This window comes from Leptonychotes weddellii, chromosome 4 (genome assembly GCF_054177405.1).
Source record: "Leptonychotes weddellii isolate Sample4059 chromosome 4, ASM5417740v2, whole genome shotgun sequence".
Taxonomy (NCBI): Eukaryota; Metazoa; Chordata; class Mammalia; order Carnivora; family Phocidae; genus Leptonychotes; species Leptonychotes weddellii.
In genome coordinates, this window is record NC_138372.1 from 127,146,430 (window position 1) to 127,165,124 (window position 18,695).

The 18,695-nt window shown below is 34.5% G+C and overlaps 1 protein-coding gene across 1 annotated transcript in view; it reads right to left on the minus strand.

The window, feature by feature from the left end:
* The window catches only part of CNGB3 (cyclic nucleotide gated channel subunit beta 3), a 128,231-nt gene that overhangs the window by 52,178 nt on the left and 57,358 nt on the right, over positions 1-18,695 (minus strand). The window contains exons 6-10 of the mRNA XM_006727116.3: positions 17,670-17,878; positions 11,246-11,296; positions 8,338-8,424; positions 4,996-5,060; positions 4,133-4,255 (exon numbers count right to left, since the gene is read on the minus strand). Of these exons, the coding sequence (XP_006727179.1) occupies positions 4,133-4,255; positions 4,996-5,060; positions 8,338-8,424; positions 11,246-11,296; positions 17,670-17,878 (535 nt within the window). The remainder of the gene's footprint in view (positions 1-4,132; positions 4,256-4,995; positions 5,061-8,337; positions 8,425-11,245; positions 11,297-17,669; positions 17,879-18,695) is intronic.

The window sequence follows — 18,695 nt, forward strand, 5'->3', positions numbered from 1 at the left end:
CTTAACCAACTGAGCCACCCAGGCGCCCTCTTTATTGATATTATTAAGCATATGATTGAAAAAAGAGGGTTAAGTAAAAAATGCTTTGGGCTTATGAGGTCAAAGAGTAATATGAAGTAATAGAAGGGGCATAGTAATAGAAGGTGGTGTTTAAAAACTTTGAGGAAAAGTTAGTATATTAATAACTGTCATATGCAAATTATCTTAAAAATATATAAAAATGCTGCTTAATATATATAAAACATATATAATATATATATAAATGCAATTTCTTTGTAAGAATAGCAACCTGTGCCCCTGACAGCTGGTAATAGGGTTATTGGAGCTTAGGTTTTTTTTTTTTAATACTTTATTTATTTGCCAGAGAGAGAGTGAGAGAGAGAAAGAGAGAGCACAAGCAGGGGGAGTGGCAGGCAGAGGGAGAGGGAGAAGCAGGCTCCCTGCTCAGCTGGGAGCCCGATGTGGGACTCGATCCCAGGACCCTGGGATCATGATCTGAGCCCAAGGCAGTCGCTTAACAAACTGAGCCACCCAGGCGCCCCAGAGCTTAGGTTTTGAATGAGAGCCCTTCTATCTCAATGAGCAGAGCAGAGCCATGGAGTAATTCTTATCTTTATAATCAGAGAATGTGGGCTGTATGATACCAATTCTGTGAAATGTATTGAAACTTGCCTTTTGGCAAGAAAATGACCACTTTTTGTAATTTTCCATGAGTGATTAAAAAGAGTGGGTGGCTTCTAATTCTTGGGTGCAAGGTACTATTTTTATCTATTAAATCAAGCTTGTTTAAAAAAGCTTCTGAAACAATCAACAAAACTAAAAGGCAAGCTTTGGAATGGGAAAAGATATTTGCAAATTACATATCTGATAAAGGGTTCGTATCCAAATTCTATAAAGAACTTATCAAACTCAACACCCAAAAAACAAATAATCCATTTAAGAAATGGGCAGAAGACATGAATAGACGTTTTTCCAAAGAAGACATCCAGATGGCCAACACACACATGAAAAGACGCTCAACATCACTCATCATCAGGGAAATATGAATAAAAATTACAATGAGATACCATCTGTCAGAATAGCTAAAATTAATAACACAGGAAACAACGGATGTTGGTGAGGTTGCGAAGAAACCTTTTACACTGTTGGTGGGAATGCAAACTGGTGCAGCCACTCTGGAAAACAGCATGGAGGCTCCTCAAAAAGCTAAATATAGAACTACACTTTGATCTAGCAATTGCATTACCAGGTATTACCCAAAGTTTACAAAAATAATGATTCAAAGGGGCATGTGCACCCCAATGTTTATATTTTTACAGCAGCATTATCAACAATAGCCAAATTACGGGAAGAGCCCAGATGTCCATTAACTGATAGATGGATGAAGAAGAAATGTTATATATACATACATATATATAACAATTAACCTTAACTACTATATATATATGAATATTATATGAATATATATGAATATTATTCAGCCATGAAAAAGAATGAAATCTTGCCATTTGCAGTGATGTGGATGGAGCTAGTGTATTATGCTAAGCAAAATAAGTCAGTCAGAAAAGACAAATGCCATATGACTTCACTCATATGTGGAATTTAAGAAACAAAATAGATGAACATAGGGGGAAAAAAAAGAGAGGGAGGCAAATCCATAAAAGATACGCTTGACTATAGAGAACAAATGGGGGGAGGTGGGCAAGGGGATGGGTTAAATGTGTGATGAGTATTAAGGAGGACACTTGTTGTGATGAGCACTGGGTGTTATATGTAAGTGATGAATCACTAAATTCGACTCCTGATACTAATGTAACACTATATGTGAACTAACTAGAATTTAAATAAAAATTTAAATAAAAACTAGAAACTAGAAACAAAAAAAATCAAGTTTGTTATTGGGTTCTCAAATCTTTTATATCTCTACTAAGTGGCTTGGTCAATCAATAGTTGTGTGTTGATATCTCACACTTTGATGGTATATTTGTTAATTTCTCTTCCTTTTATTAATTTTTGCTTTATGACTTTCTCTGATTTATTTTAAGTATTTTATTAGTGCATACACATTTAGAATTAGGATATATTGATGGTGAATTGAAACTTTTACCATTATATGGTGATCTTCTTTTTACCTACAATAATTTTTGTTTTAAAGTTTATTTTGACTAATATTAACAATCTCTTTAAATTGGTGAATATAGTCCATATTAATTAATTGTACTTATTGATATATTTTTAAGTTGTTTCTACTATCTTATTTTGTGCTTTCAATTTGTCTTGCCTCTCTGCTTTTCTATTTTCTATATTTCTCCCTACAACTTCCTTTCTTTGTTTTTTCTTTTTTTCTTGTTTTTTTTGGACTGGTTTAGTATTTTTTTTTTATTTTAGTTTTCTCATTCTGTTTTTTTCCCTCCTGCCGAGTAAGAAGTTATCTTCTTTATTTCTGTTCCTTAGTGGCTATCTCACCACTCTGTTCCAGCTTTAGTATACACATTTTTTTTTTTTAGACTTTGAAGTCTCTTTTTACTTTCTAGAGAATTCAGTTATCATTGAAAACTACTTTATTGTAGTTTACTTAGAAATGTATAACAAGTAATTTTATGACAAAAATTAAAAGTAATTTATTTTGTACTTCAGAGTCGGGACACTTTGGATATCTGGTCTGCGCTAGAGTGGGAATTAGAAGTCTAAAATATTAGCACACTTTAGCTTAAGTTTCTTAGGGGTTGAAGCTGATTTCTTTTTTTCTTGTTATAACACAGATCTGATCATTTCTTCCTTTTTTCCTTACTCCCTCGCTCTCTTCCTTCCTGCCTTCTTTGAGTACGTAACATATATTGTTTTTTTTTTATATAGTTAGCAATGTTCTGGGCCCTGGGAACAAGATATATTGTCCAGAAATGCCGCAGAGAGGCATCCAGGTGTGAACAGAGAAGTTGCTCCACTTTTTCTGGAAGGCATTTTGATGCAACCCTATTATTTTGCTAATATGATAAGAATAGTTATCAGACTGAGGCATCTAATGATGTTCGATTACATGCTCACTTTTAGGCATTATTTAATATAGTTGGTGCCTTACTCAGTTTTCTATATCAATTAGTTATTTATACTAAATTAAATATATACTTAAGTTAATACACATTCTAAAAGGAATTACTTACAGATTTGGTTATAAACTTCCCAGGAATAGATATTCTGTGTGTGTGTGTGTATATGTGTATGTTTTCCCAATCAGTAGGTCTTCTGACTTCAAATTTCTAAAAGCAGTTCTGGTTAAAAGTTCAAAAAATGTTGTTATAATCCTTCACACACATCCTGCTCTCTCTAGGTAGTGTGTAATTTTGTGAGGTATTTTCACTCTCTTTGCTCTATCCTATAATTGCTCTCCTTCCCAAGGCTGCTGTGAATTTTCTTCAAAGTCATGCTGGGACCTGCCCTTTTCCATTAAGGACATTGCCTAATAATATGCTCAATGTCATTTCATTGGAGCAGAAAGTTAGGGGAGTCTACTTTATGCCAGGCTCTTGTATTTACCAAAAGGAAATCTCACTATTAAATAACCCAGTTGCTATTATTTAGTCATAATTCTACTGCCCTAAATTTTTCAAATGATTTCTTTTATTCCTGTGATACTTGCATATCTAATTGTCAAGTTTAATTTATGATCCTTGTTACTCTGTAAGTGTTTAATTGAGTTAGTGGTTATAGCTGACTCATAAACCCATAAAATCCTTCAGTGGTAAACTAATTAGCTACTGCACCTGCCCTCCAAATAATTAACATTGTTCATTACTAACAATCAGCATTGGAGTTATTAAAAGTTACCTTACCACTCAGTTGTCTAAAGCAGAGGCTTTCAAACATTTTTGATCATAATCCAGATCAAGAAATGCATTTCTCAGGTCAACCCAGGATACACACACACATACATCTACTAGGTATGACAGACCGGTATTTTCTATTCTGTTCTCTTCTACTTTACTCTCTTTCACTTACTGATCTACTAAAAAGTTTTTACTGGCCATTAATGGGTTGTGAGTTACAGTTTCAAAAACACTGGCTTAAGAAAATGCACACACTGAAACAGAAAGTTAAGAAGAATCCATAAAATTTCCTACAAATTAAAACTTACTTGTTTCCTTCACCATTATACACCCATTTAGTAGTTCCAATTCCTTCATAGTCAGAAACCCAGTAATAAATACAGGCATTAATGTGCAGAGTAAACAGCAAGTATCCAGTTGTTCGAATGACTCTGCCAAGTAGAATAAATGCAAAGTAAGGAGTCATGTTGTTTCTGGAATACAGCCTATTTTAACATTTCCTTTTCCTTAGAGTCTCCACTGAACCTCCTTGCTTTAAATTTGTGAACTGTTAACTCTCATTAGTACAGTATAAAATGATGGTGCCATTGCATGTTTTCTAACTGCAGTGTCTTGACTGGGACTGACAGAGTGTAAAAAAAAAAACCTTCCTCTCTTTTCACAGATGGTATGAATCAACCCCCTGAAAGACATGCCCCAGGGGTCACCTCTCCACTTTGAGTGCCATAAAATACGCTACACTGATTTAACTGGATATCTCTGAAAAGCTCATGGGACTTTATGCTACGATTAATAGTGACTAGAAGTCTCTGTGCAAGTGAAGTTCAGGAGAGCAAATGAATGAAATTCGGATTAGAATGAATTGTCATGAGAGAGAAGCAAAGTCAGCTTGTGAAGGAGCACGCTTATCTGTACTTGTTCTGACTAGAACAGGTAATACATTCTATTTTTAGTTCTGCATTCTTTTAAAATCTAATATGATTTTCATGCCTTAATCTCACTTCAAAATATTCAAGTCTGTTTTAGAACATAACCCTTTATTTTATATAGCCAAAAGTCTGAGGTTATTCTGTTTTCTTTGGCAGGGAGATCATAGTCTTCTCAAATCTGGCTAAACTGTTGTGCCATTGTTTTCTCTGTCACCCCTGGAACTATACTGAGTTTACTTTACCTGTAGATATATGCTTTGTCCATTAGAGACTCTAGTTGATGATTAAACTCAAAAAATGAAGTGTACTATGTAGAAAACAAACAGAAGAAATCCAAAAGTGTGTTAGTTTTAAATACATTTATTTAAATAAAACTGTGTAAAATAAATTTTATTTGTTACTGAAAATAATTCAATTCATAAGTCTCTAAAACAAGCAAACTAAGGTCTGTTTAGTCATATTTTCTTCTGGCCAGTACATTTTAGAATGGTGCCAAACTCCCAGTGCTTTTTGCTTTATTTTATCTCTATTCTCTACTTATAGTCTTGTCTGTAATGCTTGTCGAAAATCAAGCCTAAGCACATTTCTTCCCTTTTTCTTTTTAAAGCATCTAGTAGAACCCTATTTTACAATAATTAAAATCGCACTCTAACCAAGACATAAGTAAAATAGGAAAAGTATGATATAACCCATTGAAGTTATAAATACGTGTTAAGTCCTGTTGTTCAACACTAGCTTTATTTTTAAGCGAGTTGCATTAAATGTGTATTTATTTCAACAAAATTTAAAGTCCGGTAATATGAGCATTAGTTAGCTCTTCTTGACATTGTTCAAAGAGATACAATGAGTTTATATGCATCTAATCCAGAGTTGCTATTTTTCTCAAGGGCTTTTCCTGCTTACATCTACTTCTATTTTGGCTCATACAACCTACATGCACTCCTACCCCCACTTCCTCTTTTATTACTATATGCAGTATAAGGCGAGAGTAAGAGCACGAAATCCAGAGCCAAACACCAATCTCACCTCTGCCTTTTACTAATTGGAAAAGTCACTAAATATTTCTGTACCTTGACTTCCTCATCTGTAAAATGAGAACAGGAAGAGAAAATGCCTCCTAAAGGAGTTGTATCCATACAAGAGTTAGTGTATTTAATTATTTAATGTGCTTAGACTCAAAGAATCTTACAGACAGAAAGGACTATTGAAGATTATTTAGTTCACAGTTTATTGAGTTCAAAATTCATCCACTGTAAATATGACTATAATAGAACATTTGGAATTAAAAAACATATAATAGTAATCGCTATTTACCTAGAAATATACACAAATGATTTGTTTTTCCAGAATTCCTAAGTAGGAAAAATCCCTCAAATGTTCAGATTGAGATAATTTCAATTTGTGGTAACTTGTTTATGTGCTTTTAAAAAAAAGATTTATCTATTTATTTTAGATAGAGAGAGAGATCGAGCATGAGTGGGGGAAGAGCAGAGGGAGAGAATCTCAAGCAGAATCCCCGCTGAGCAAGGAGCCCGACATGGGGCTCGATCTCCTGACTCATGAGATCATGACCTGAGCCAAAACCAAGAGTTGGATGCTTAGCCGACTGAGACACCCAGGTGCCCCTTATTGTACTCTTAATAGAAATTTGCACAAAGGTGTTTTTAAGTTTAGCTTAAGTGTTCACTGTAGAGCAAATTTATACTTTTAATTTATTTTCTCATATATAATTTGGAGGCAGATAAATGAAAATTTTCCTACAGAACTGTGCATTAAAATAACACACTTATATGTGAAGTGACTGGACTATGGGGCTATGAAAACAAGACCAATGTTGATTTTCAGGACATTCTATATTTAAAAAAAGCTACTGAATATAGAGTCTTTGGACACCTTAGAGATATAGAGAGGAGGTGTGAAGAGCTGGCGTTTTGTAAGTTTTTATTATAATGCCAGACAAACTCCCAAATCTATAGGAACCTGAGTCTTCCTGGAAAGTTGGTTATCTCTGAGCAGGAACCTCTGGACACTTTCATGTGAGACTATAAATTTGATGAGGGATGGCTTACCTGCTAAGCTGCCTGGGAAGTTAAGGTCTGCTCCAATCTAGACCCACATTCCAAGGTCAAACCAGAAGTCTCTAGAGTTGTCTTAAATATGTGAAAATATAGGGTAAGGTCCCTTTCAACTTGAAAAAACAATGGTAATGGAAGGAAAGCCCCCTTCAGCTTGAGGTTTATTTGCCAATTTGATTACAGTAAAGAATTTGGAGTCAGAAAAATATGTGATAGAATGCATATTTTTCTATCCTGTTCTCATTTTCTTCATCTCTAAAATGAAGTTATTTGAAGGAATAAATGAAATTATGAATATTAAATTTAACAAAGTATGCAGCCTCCCCACCCGCTCCCCCCGTATGTATCCAACGAAGAGCAGTTGCTGCTTTTTTTTTTTTGGTTGCTGCTATTTTTGCTGTTGTCAGGTTTTACTGTGTCCCCAGGTTATGTTGTGTTGTCTTCCCAATGTGTGAGAGATAACCACCTAAAATTTATAAAATCTTTGGTGTTCCTTTTATGCAGGTTGTCTTTGGAAATATGTTATTGTTGCTATTGTTAAAGATTTACATGAAATTTCACGTCCTGACTCTCCTCAGGTTTGTTTTAGGTACCTGACGAAGCTATGAGTTATAAAATGTTTCTTAGAATCTTTTTGAATGGGTAATGCCTGCACATAGTTCAAAAACAATAGGAAATATATGCCTTTAAAAGTCTTGCTCCCACTCCTGCCCCTATTCTGATTTTCCCTCCTGTCACCCATCCCCACCCATCTCAGTTAACCATTTTTATTATAATTTTTTGATAATTTTCCACTGTTTATGTAAATACAAAGAAATGGAATATTTTTCCCTTTGTGTTATACAAAAGTTAGTACCATTCTATAAACTATTCTGTAATTAGCTTTTTTTAAAATTAGCAATTTATCTTAAAGATCTTCCTGTTTAAGTTCATAGAAAACTTCCTTCTTTTTTATTAATTTCTTGTGTTACAAAGTATTCTATTATATAGATGTCCTGCAATTTGTTTAACTAGTTCCCTGTTGGTGGATATTTGAGTTGTATCCAAATATGTAAATAATTTTGTTATGTAAAAGTGTTTGCAGCTTTTTTTTTTTGAATTATAGAATTTTAGATGAGTAAGATAACTTAGTAATCTAATCTAACTCTCGTTTTGCTGCTTGTGTTCCGGGCATTCAGTGACTGTCTGATGAAAAAGGACAAATGGGAAAGAATACGATTATGAAAGATTATGAAAGATTCATTTGTAATTATAGTTGTATTTAGAAGTATAAAGGCATTCCTATTTTAGATTATAAAAATATCTCTTGTGAGATATAGAATAAAACAATCAAGAGCAACTTCCATCAGTAGAAACAATGATGTTTTTCCTTTTTTAAAAAAATTCATAGAATTGATGAAGGAAAAAAATGGACAGTTTGGGAAAAATTAAAAATATACTTTTAGGACATTTTAAATCATTTCAAGATTTTCATTACTATAAAAAGAAAATTAAATATAGTTATCTTACCTTTAATATCCTATTTGTCCTAAATATTGGATTAAACCCAAAGAAGAGGTAGAAAACATCAAATGGCATTACTGATGCAACATCCAACTGTTGGAAAAACACATTCACAATCATATTGTGTTTATGTGCTTTTTTGGACATGGATTGATTCATACCATTGTATATATAAGCTGACCAGGCACCATGAATTATTTGTTGTTTAATATAAAATTGCCTTCAGTAGTATGTCTGGTGCCACTGAAAGGTATATTCACACCATGAAAATAAGAAAACTATTTTGTAGGCTACTTTCAATGTGTTTCATTTCTATCTTCATGCATCTGAGCTCTCTTTAGGTGCTGCATTTTCTGCAATTTTTTTGAGTGTCACATATACTTCAGAGATGGCATGGCTACTACTGTTAAAATACATTTTAATAGTATTTTAAATGTGGGGCTCTTGGACTGAAAGTCAAGTCTACTCTTGATTTTATTTGAGACCATTGCACATTAATTGCAATTGTATATATATAATATAAAAGATTTTATTTATTGATTTGACAGAGAGAGAGAGAGAGAGAACGCACACAAGCAGGGAGAGCGGCAGGTAGAGGAAGAAGGAGAAGAAGGCTTCCCATGGAGAAGGGAGCCCGATGTGTGGCTCATGCCAGGACCCTGGGATCATGACCTGAGTGGAAGGCAGACACTTAACTGCTTAACTGACTGAGCCACCCAGGCACCCCGCAGTTGTATATTTTTATGTTTCAGCCTATTCTCCAGTATTCAGGGCTGATTATATTGTTGGTGGTTCACCCAGATGCCTCAAGTCTTTCAATTGCTCTTCATTTGGGATGGTGCTAACAATAAACTGCTATGAAATCTATCTATTAGACACTGTGCAGGCTAAGAGAGAGGAAAGGAATCAGTCCCATTTACAATTAATCAGTAACTGCAATAGGAGAAGGTATTAAAAGTACTATTATAGCTAAAAAAAATTTTTAAATTTGTCATGTATTTAATTATACTGGTTTTCTGTTACCCTGGTAGTTGTGAAATGGCAACATCACTTGCAAACTTTCTTGATTGCAGGGATGACAGTAAGAAATTCTTTTATGTAAGATAATTATTCATTTTCATTCATTTATTCATATTCATTAATTTTTACATGGTATTGAAGCCATGGTTTTGAAACATAGAGTACATTTAAAAAACATTTAAGACATTTAAGAGCAGTTAAGAGCTTTCTGTAAGGACATACATATTAAAAGGGAAAGTTGAGGTAATTAATTACGTACCAGCATTTCACAATATCTTCATGCTATTGAAAAGAAATGAAACTTCCAGTTTGAATTAACCATATTGGCTATTATAAACAAATTCTTTACTGAAAGTATTGGCTTATAAATTATATCATATCCTCAAACCTTATTAATTTTACCTTACAGATATTGAGCTTTGTAACAAGTTAAGAGGTACACAGAGTGGTTACTAACACAATGTCTTATAAGTAAGAGAGCAGGAGTATGGAACTGTTGACTTTTCTAGTGCTATTGCAGTACCCATGTTTTCTGGCTCAAATCATAATAACTTTTATTTAATCTTTAAAATAAATTTATTAGAACTAATGTGTCAGAATTGTGGTCTTTTTACTTGTTGTCTATCTAATTGCTCAACTGCCCACTTGAATTCTCCATGCAGTCATTAGTCATGTTTGATATTAACACATTAATGTGTTATTTGTTAGATAAAGATGATTTATTTCTCATAGAATTGCAGAAAATTGAATTGAGTAAGAACTGACCAATACTGAACTCTGTACAAGGCACTTTGCAAAACACGTTGCAGTTGAAATAGAGTAAAATATTGTTTCAGTCCACAAGAAGTTAACAATCTAATAGTGGAATAATGAAACACAAAAATAGCTATAATACAATGCTATAGAGAAGCAGGATGTGCTAAGGGAATTCAAAAGGAGTGACCACAATTAAATAAATGTGAAATTTTACATTTATAAATCCAAATTAAATACATGAGTTAATTTGCACTTAATTCAAATTCAAGAAAGTGATTAAGAATTTGGAATATGTGACACTTAAAAAAAATAGTCATCCTCTTGTGGAGTTCATCAAAGTAGTGTAGATTATGAATATGCCAAATATGTGACAATTTTTTACAATGAAAATTAGTTGGAGATAAAAATAAATTGAGAGATTTTAATCACCATAGATCACCAATGGGGACAATTTGGCACCTCACCACAGCTTTGTATTGTTACACAAAATATGAGGCCACAAAAGTGTTGTTCTTGAAATGGGAGGTTTGAGTTCACTTATACATATTGGGTAACCTTGGATAACTCCCAAATGTCTATTTCTGAGAGTTAGGAGGAACAAATAAAAGACAATAAAGTACTTGGGTATAAATAATTATGAGTGAAAAAAACATACAGTTATATTGTTATTTGAGGAAAGAAAGGTGCCATGTTATTTAAATAATTGCTTCCTTTCTGTTTTTTATTTTGTTTATATGAACAAGAAAGAAATGAGTGGAAAAAATTTGATAGATTTTACATCATCATGCTACATGAATTGGAGGCTAGCATTCTGTATGGACAAGATAAAGAATACTCCATACTCCTTTACTGACATTTTAATCAGAATTTAAATGTGGGCACTAACATTTTGTTGTGCTTGATAAAGATCTATGTATTGAATTCCACATTTGCACATTCATGGAAGTATATCATGTAATTATTGAGAAACAAAAACTTCAGGCTTGCCTTTGCCTAACAGAACTTCATCTGTATACTTTGTTACAAAGGCTATGATTCAAAAAGGAAGCAAAGTTTTAAAAAAAGAAATTATAAATAGGACTTAAAATCAAAATGGTAATGGATTATTTGAACAATTTTGAAACTGTCAGTCACCTACCTGAAACTTTATAGAACTCCTGTAGTGTCTCTTTAACTCATTTGAATCCACCTGAAATGTTACATTTATATTTTATATTAATTTTACCCAATTTCATCAATTATTTTCTCACTTGAATAAATATTTGTAGTTATTTCTCTCTACTGGTTCCTTGTAACTTCAGCCAATAAATATGCTCTATCCTCTCATCTCTTTAAACAGAATAAAATCTTCCTTGTCGTTTGTTCTCTTTTTGCTATTGATCTATTGTTTGTCATACTTAAGCTTCTTAAGATAGTTGCCTACATTGCTTTATTCTGCATCCTTTATTCCTCAACCCATGGCAATTTAGTGGCAATTTGACCTTTGCTCACTTTTCTTATTCCATTAAGACTACCAATGTGAAAGCCACAAACAACCTCCTCATGATCACACCCAAGGAATCCTTTATAGTACTTAGCATTCTTTGATGGCATTCACCATGTTTTGAAATCACACGTATATTTCTTGACTCACTTATTTAAATTCAGTTTATTCCATTAAATGGTTATCTATCTTGAAATGGGAGGTTGGAGTTCACCTATACATATTGGGTAACCTTGGATAACTCCCAAATGTCTGTCTATTTCTGAGAGTTAGGAGGACAGAGTTGACTCTGTTTAGCAACTGTGCATAGTTAGTGGTTAGAATATATTAGGAACCCAATAAACACTTATTGAGTAGATGAATAGATAAAGGAATAAAGAGATAAATAAAATTTTTTGAAGCATTTGACATTTGGGGGGATATTTGTTCTTGAAACTTTTTCTTTCTTAGACTCTGAAATGCTATTTTTGGTTTACTTCTTCAGTTCTAACTTTTTGGTGTCCTTTTTGATTCTAGGGTTAGCCAATTAAATGTCAACATTCCCCAAGACTCAGCTCTCTTCTCTTCCTCTTCATACTTGCTTCCTAGAAAATTTCATTCACTTATATGGTTTCAAATATCTACTGCCATCTAATGTCACTTTCTGGAGCTGTTGAACTGGACAAGCAAGTGCCTATTGTCTTCACTTAGCAATTCTTATCTCAAATTTAATCTACACCAAACCTGAATTCATCATCATTCTCCATTGCCCATTAGCCTAACCATCTTCCCACCCCCCACCCTTCCTCCTCTTGAGGAATCCTATGAGCATCCTCATCTATACTGGTCAGTGATCCTAGACCACTCATTCTCCCTCAGCCCTTATCCAACCAGCAACCAAGTCTACTGATTCTTCTTCCTACAATTTTATTATTATTTTTTTATTATTATGTGCAATTAGCCAGCATATAGTACAATTTCCTCATGTCCATTCTCTCCTTTTGGCATGGGTCTCTTTGCCTTAAGTCTTGTTCCCCTTAATCCATTCTATAATGGCAGCTATATGATCATGCTAAATCAGATTACTTAACAATCACCATTTATGTGAAATCCTCTGACTCCACATGACTTAAAAAAAATACAAGCTCCCTTTCATGGTCTACAAAGGCTCCACTTTCTCTGTCTCACTCACCTCCTGCAGCATCCCACATCCACTTTATTCAGCATCAGAGTTTCTCACTTTCATGACTTTGCCTATGCTGTTTTCAGAGCTTGGAACATATGTTTTGTTCCTTTTTTTGTGGGGGTGGAGGTGTGCAGATAACTGAAATTCATTCATCAAGATTTGGATCAGGTGTCCTCCCCTTCACATGGTTTTCCCTGTGCCTCATAACCTTTAGGGCTTACCTCTGTCATGACTCCCATTACAAACCTCACCATTTTTCTTTTGTCTGTCTTTCATATGCTGAATTACTTGGGTAAGGTCCATATCTTTGTCTAGTTTTTCCAGTTTCTAATGCAAGCAATATCTAACACACAGTAGGTGCCCAATAAATATGTGATAAGTGATTAAGAGGCATTTGTTACCATTCAGACCTAAAAGAATTAATGCTGATATTGGATTTACATTCTTACATTTTAGTTATAGGAAGGGAGGAACTGTCTTTGTGCTAATAATGAGTTAGCCAAAGTATTATAACTTGGACACATGGAAGCAGTGTCTTCTAACAATTATCATCCAGACTATCCAAGTTCAGAAGTTTTAAACTACTGCCGAGCTGTGTTAAATACTGGTTAGCCAACTCCCCAATTCCTGCTCCCCCCACCTGTTTTTGTCTATAATTTTTACCCAAACATATATACTAAATCTTATAGAAATATATTAGAAGATATATAAGACATGCTCATTTAATGATTTTACTCTGAAACTCAATGGCTTACTGAGCCACAGGTAGACATAGATAGAAGTTTAACTTGAATCATGTACCAAGCTTGAGTAAAATCAGTCAGCTCCTTCAAAACTTATCTGGGACTGACAGATACATTTCAAGTGCTACAAAGTTAAAATACCACTCTCTCCTCCAGCCCTGGAAGAATGTTTTTAGCACTTTTATCCCTTTACTTTCAGGCTTGTCTATGATCCTGTGATTGAATAAATGTAAATGAAGCAACAACTTTTTGATTAGATGAAAATGTGATATAGTGATTCTAAAATCTCTCTTCTTTGGAGCACTAAATCAATTTGGCATCATTAGTTTTATGACAACCAGCATGCTTAGCAGTAACAATTAGGCACTTATTTAAAAAAATGTTACCCTATTTAATTTTCTTTCTCTTTTTAAGCCTCATCATTTTGCAGGCAACCTTTCTTCAGGGGAAGCTTACTTTAGAAAGGATATGCTGACTGCACCTAAATCCTTTTCCAAAAGATAGTTTTTGAAGAAGCTCTACTGAGGTACAATTATATTTACTTTTTCTGATAAATAATTCATAGAAACTCCATAATTTCATATAGAACAAATGGATAAAAATAATATCATCTGAAACAACTACAATGCAGATTAAATAATTATTCAAGGAAAGAAGATCCTTGAACCAAGATTGCCACTCCTTCAAACATTTCTTGAATATACTCTCTGAGTTCCTAAGATAGAGAGGGAAATGAATTGGATACTGTCCTTACACTCAAGAAACTTATTATCAGGTAAGAAAGAGAGCTACAGATGCAAATAGGAGACATTAGGGGAAGTTAAATGTGTGGATATTCATTCATTTGATTCATTCAACAACTTACTGTATGTCTTCTAGATTCCAGATTCTGGCCTTAGGTATACACATTTTCTTATTTAATCTTCACAATAGGTTTATGAGGTGGGTACTATAATTCCCATCTTATGGATGAAAAGATAGTATTTAATGAAAAGGTGAATTTATTTTCTTCAAGTAATGCTATTAGTAAATTTCAGAGATGGAATTTGACCCTGGTCTGTTTGTTTCTACTACATCTTAATTAGCCTCATTTTTATTTAACAATTAAATAACAGAAGTATGAATAAAGTGTACAAAGCATGGAGAAGGGAGTAGTTAATTTTCTTCAGGTCAGGTTATAAACAGTAACTGAGAAGACTAAATGCCAAAAGTGGTTGACTGTAACATTAGGTCTGATTGACATTGTCACTAGGTGGCACTGAGCATTTCCACGAATCATTGTGATGGGTAGGTTTAGCAGTGTTGTGGGTATGAGTCTCATATCTCAGTAATCCTCATTGTCATTTTCAGCTCTATTTTTGCTGTCTATAAAGGAAATTATAGATAAGAGACGCTTTTATTGGTCTTTGATACAAAATTCTATTCTCTATTTGTGTAGCACCATCTTCAGAAGAAGGATATTGCAAATAAATATTATGCAAAACCCTCCTAATTTCCTCTCTTGTGGCCTTTTGCACTTTTGTTACTTGTCTTTTTTCCAAGGCCTTGGGGCAATTAATATTTCCATCCTCCAGCCCTGAAATACCTGGCAACTGTAGATATTTAATAAATGTTTGTTGAGTGAATGAATGAGTGAATGAACAATTTGGCAGTATACCAAAAGTAGCATAGATAGCTAAATGTAGTCAGATCTTCAGTTTGGGTACTTGACTTGCATAGTCTTCTTAACAAAATGTAATCAAGTTTCAAAGGCTAACACTACCTATTCTAAATTAGAGAAACCCACTAAACTTCTTTTGAACAAACAAAGCTATTAGTTCCTGCTCTGTATTTGTAGTTTGTGATAATGCATTTTAAATAGAGCCCGTTGAGTGTGTTTTTATTGGTTATTTTTCTTGTTTTTAACACTCCATTGTGTGTAAAGCCCTCTTAGAAAATTGAAAATAAGTCTCCCCTTACTGATTTTGTCATTTTCCATTTGTCAAACATTGATTTTCTCCCCCCTTGTGCATCTAATGGAGGTTGAAATTAGTGCTCTTTTTTTGTGGGTTATTTACTTCTTATTTGTATACCATCATCATCATTCATCAAGCTGCCAGTGAGCTCTCAGGATAGTGCTGGTAAGCTGACTAGTACTCTGAAGTCCACATAAGGAATATTTTGAAGAGATTCTTGCTACAGCTATAGCTCTTGCCTTTAGAATTTCTTTCTAGGAAAGCTTTCAAATAATAAGATTTCTTCAGTGAATACATTTTTTTTCTAAAAGAAACAATAACCAAAACTACTCCTTTCAGCTTTTTGATAATTTAAGATTATCTGGAGATTCAAAAGAAAATATTCGGGAGATTAAGGAACCCACCTTTATTCTTCAAAAATATGTATGAACCCAAGGTGCCATGTATTCCCTCAGTCTGTTCTTCCTACTGTGACAGATCCATTGGAGGGTCTGTTCTGTGCAGTTCCCACTGAGATTGTGACAAGGATATTACAGTGGACATCAGTTGGAAAGGAAGCATCCTTCTAGTTAGTGGGGGAAGGGCTGAGGAGTAGAAGATTTAAGATTTGGGTATGTGCTCGTGAAAACATATTCTTCTGTTAGATTGACTGGGTTGCTTATGAAATTCTCTCAACACTGAAAATAAATCTAGGAGAAAATAATTTCTCCTAAGGGTAAGAATGGTAGTTTCTGAGGTAGGCCAGTGCATTTGATGGTGAGAATTGGGATGTGATAAACCTGGATAGGGGAAGAGTGAATAGAAGAGAGGCCAGTAGATACCATATTAATTTAAAAAAACCACAAAACCACAGGGGTGTTTTATGTGCTTGTGATTTGCACCTGTCTGCAGGGTGTGTGGCTTCCTTCTTATGGTTTGGCTGGCTCAGTGAAAATCTTGATGGCTCATTGTTATAGCACTATCTAATAGCACATTTTGCAATGGTGGAAATATTCCATGCTCTCTGATATGGTAGCCTCTACCCAAATGTGATTATTGGGCACTGGAAATATTGATAGTGTGGCTTGAGAAACATGAACTTTCAATGTTATTTAATATTAATTAAAATTTAAATTTGGATACATCTCTCTAGTGGGGCCACTATATTGGACAGTGCAGTGAATCTACACTGATTAAAAGGGTCATGACAGCTTTTCTTTTCTTTTTAAGTTAGGTTTTCCCAAAGTGTCAAGACCTAAGACCTTGGACTTGTTTTCTGTACTGTGTACAGGTCCTGTGCTCAGTGCTGACTATATAATGATAAATAAGGTACAGTCTGTGTCCTAAAAATCTTATAGCCCAGTGCTTTCTCTCAATACCAGGTTGTCTCCTGAGGAAGTTGAACAGACTCTTATGAATGATATAATACCTGCCTTATTCTAAAAAAATATTGAGGTGAATGGCAGATTGCAAGGTGATGGGAAACAACTGCCTCATGGACTATTTGAGGTGTGATTACTAGAGAAATATTTATTAAATCATTTCTTTTTGCATACATAGTTTATATATATTTTTACATTATTTAGATAAAATATGTATATGGTTTTGATATTTCAGACCTGGTTTTATCTTTCTATGCTCACATATTATCAAATTCTGAAAAACTAGCCAACATGAACCAATATGGTGTAGTTGGAATGAGCATGGGTGTTGGAGTCAAGGTCTGGATTTGAATCCTGCCTTAGCTGCTGTCTAGCTTTGTGCCTTGAGCATCTCGCCTACCCTCTCCAAGCCTCAGTTTCCTCTTCTGTATATGGGGTTCATAATAATATCTTTCTTACAGGGTGACTGAAAGGATTAAGCGAAGCATTGTAAAGAAATTAAGTGAAATAATAATGATAGCTAACATTTAATATGCACTCATTAGGCACTCAACACAGTTCTAGGCATCAGTTCATTTAGTCTTTCCATCAACACTGTGAAGGTACTATTGTTATTACTATTTTTAAAATGAGAAGACTAAAGCACAGGGAGACGCATGGTCCCCTGCACATAGTGTGTGCTCAGTGGTGGTGGTTGTTGTTATTACTAGTATTACTATACTGGTGGTTTCCAGCAGTTAAAGACTCATACAGGCAGAGATAGCCAGTCAGACATTAAATAAACAGAGTTGTAAATCTATTTTTGTAGTCCAATCTGATATTTGTCAGTTTTTGCTTTTCCCCAGCCCCACTTACGATTATGTCTCCTCCTTTTATAAACTGGAGTCTGGGCTGGATTAATAGCATATCGCAAAGGTAGATGATATCACATATGAGGTCTGCAATAAACCAATAGTGTGTGTTATCCGGTGTTTGATATGGAAAGATGAGGCGCAGTGGTATAAGCCAGCAGTTCCAGTTATAGGCAATGGTGACAAGCAAGAGCCACAGGAGATAGAGTTGATCTAGAAAAATCCAAATGGCATGTTACAAGCATTAAAATAATTCTCTTGCTTAGTTTGGTAACGTTGGAGCTCTGTCCTCTGGAGATAAGCAAATTGCTATAAGAGGGTCTATTAAAATTCAGTGCAATTATGACTCTACAGTGGAAAGCACTGGGCTTTACAAGGGATGTTGAGTGATCTTATCAGCTCTTCTGACATTGGAGAGAGGCCTTCTCCTCTTGCCGAGAAGTGGCCATTCTGAGTCTGTCCCCACAGGTAACTGTGCTATATGGATCAAGGAAGAAGAGACCCAGGGAGGTCAGAGATGCCCTGTTTGGATAACTGCAGCAGCAGGTCTTTTGTGCATCAGTAGTTAAGCTGCAGGATCACCCAGACAGGTTGACAAAAAGCCACATCTTGCTGAAAGAGTATAGCTGACCTGGAGAGGTCAGAGAATCAGCGCATTAAGGCAATCCATGTCCTTTCACACATTTCCTTCTTCTGCCCAAGGCAGGCCATAGGAAGGGATCTGTTCAGTTAGAATAATTAACAATGTGAAGGCATGGAAGAAGACAGATACTTCATGACTTTTTGGGGGAAGAGTGTCAGTTGTACATATCACTGGATGCTTTGGGGCTTTCTTTTCAAAAGTAATTACAGGCAGCATAGACTGGACTGCCTCTTATTTATTTTTATCTATCTATCTATCTATCATCTATCAATCACTTATCTATTTTGATGATTATACATTTTACTTTATTCCACATTATACTGGCATGCCCTTTAAAAACAGGCAGGAATATTTTACCTCTTGCCTTCACCAGAGAGGGGCAAACAA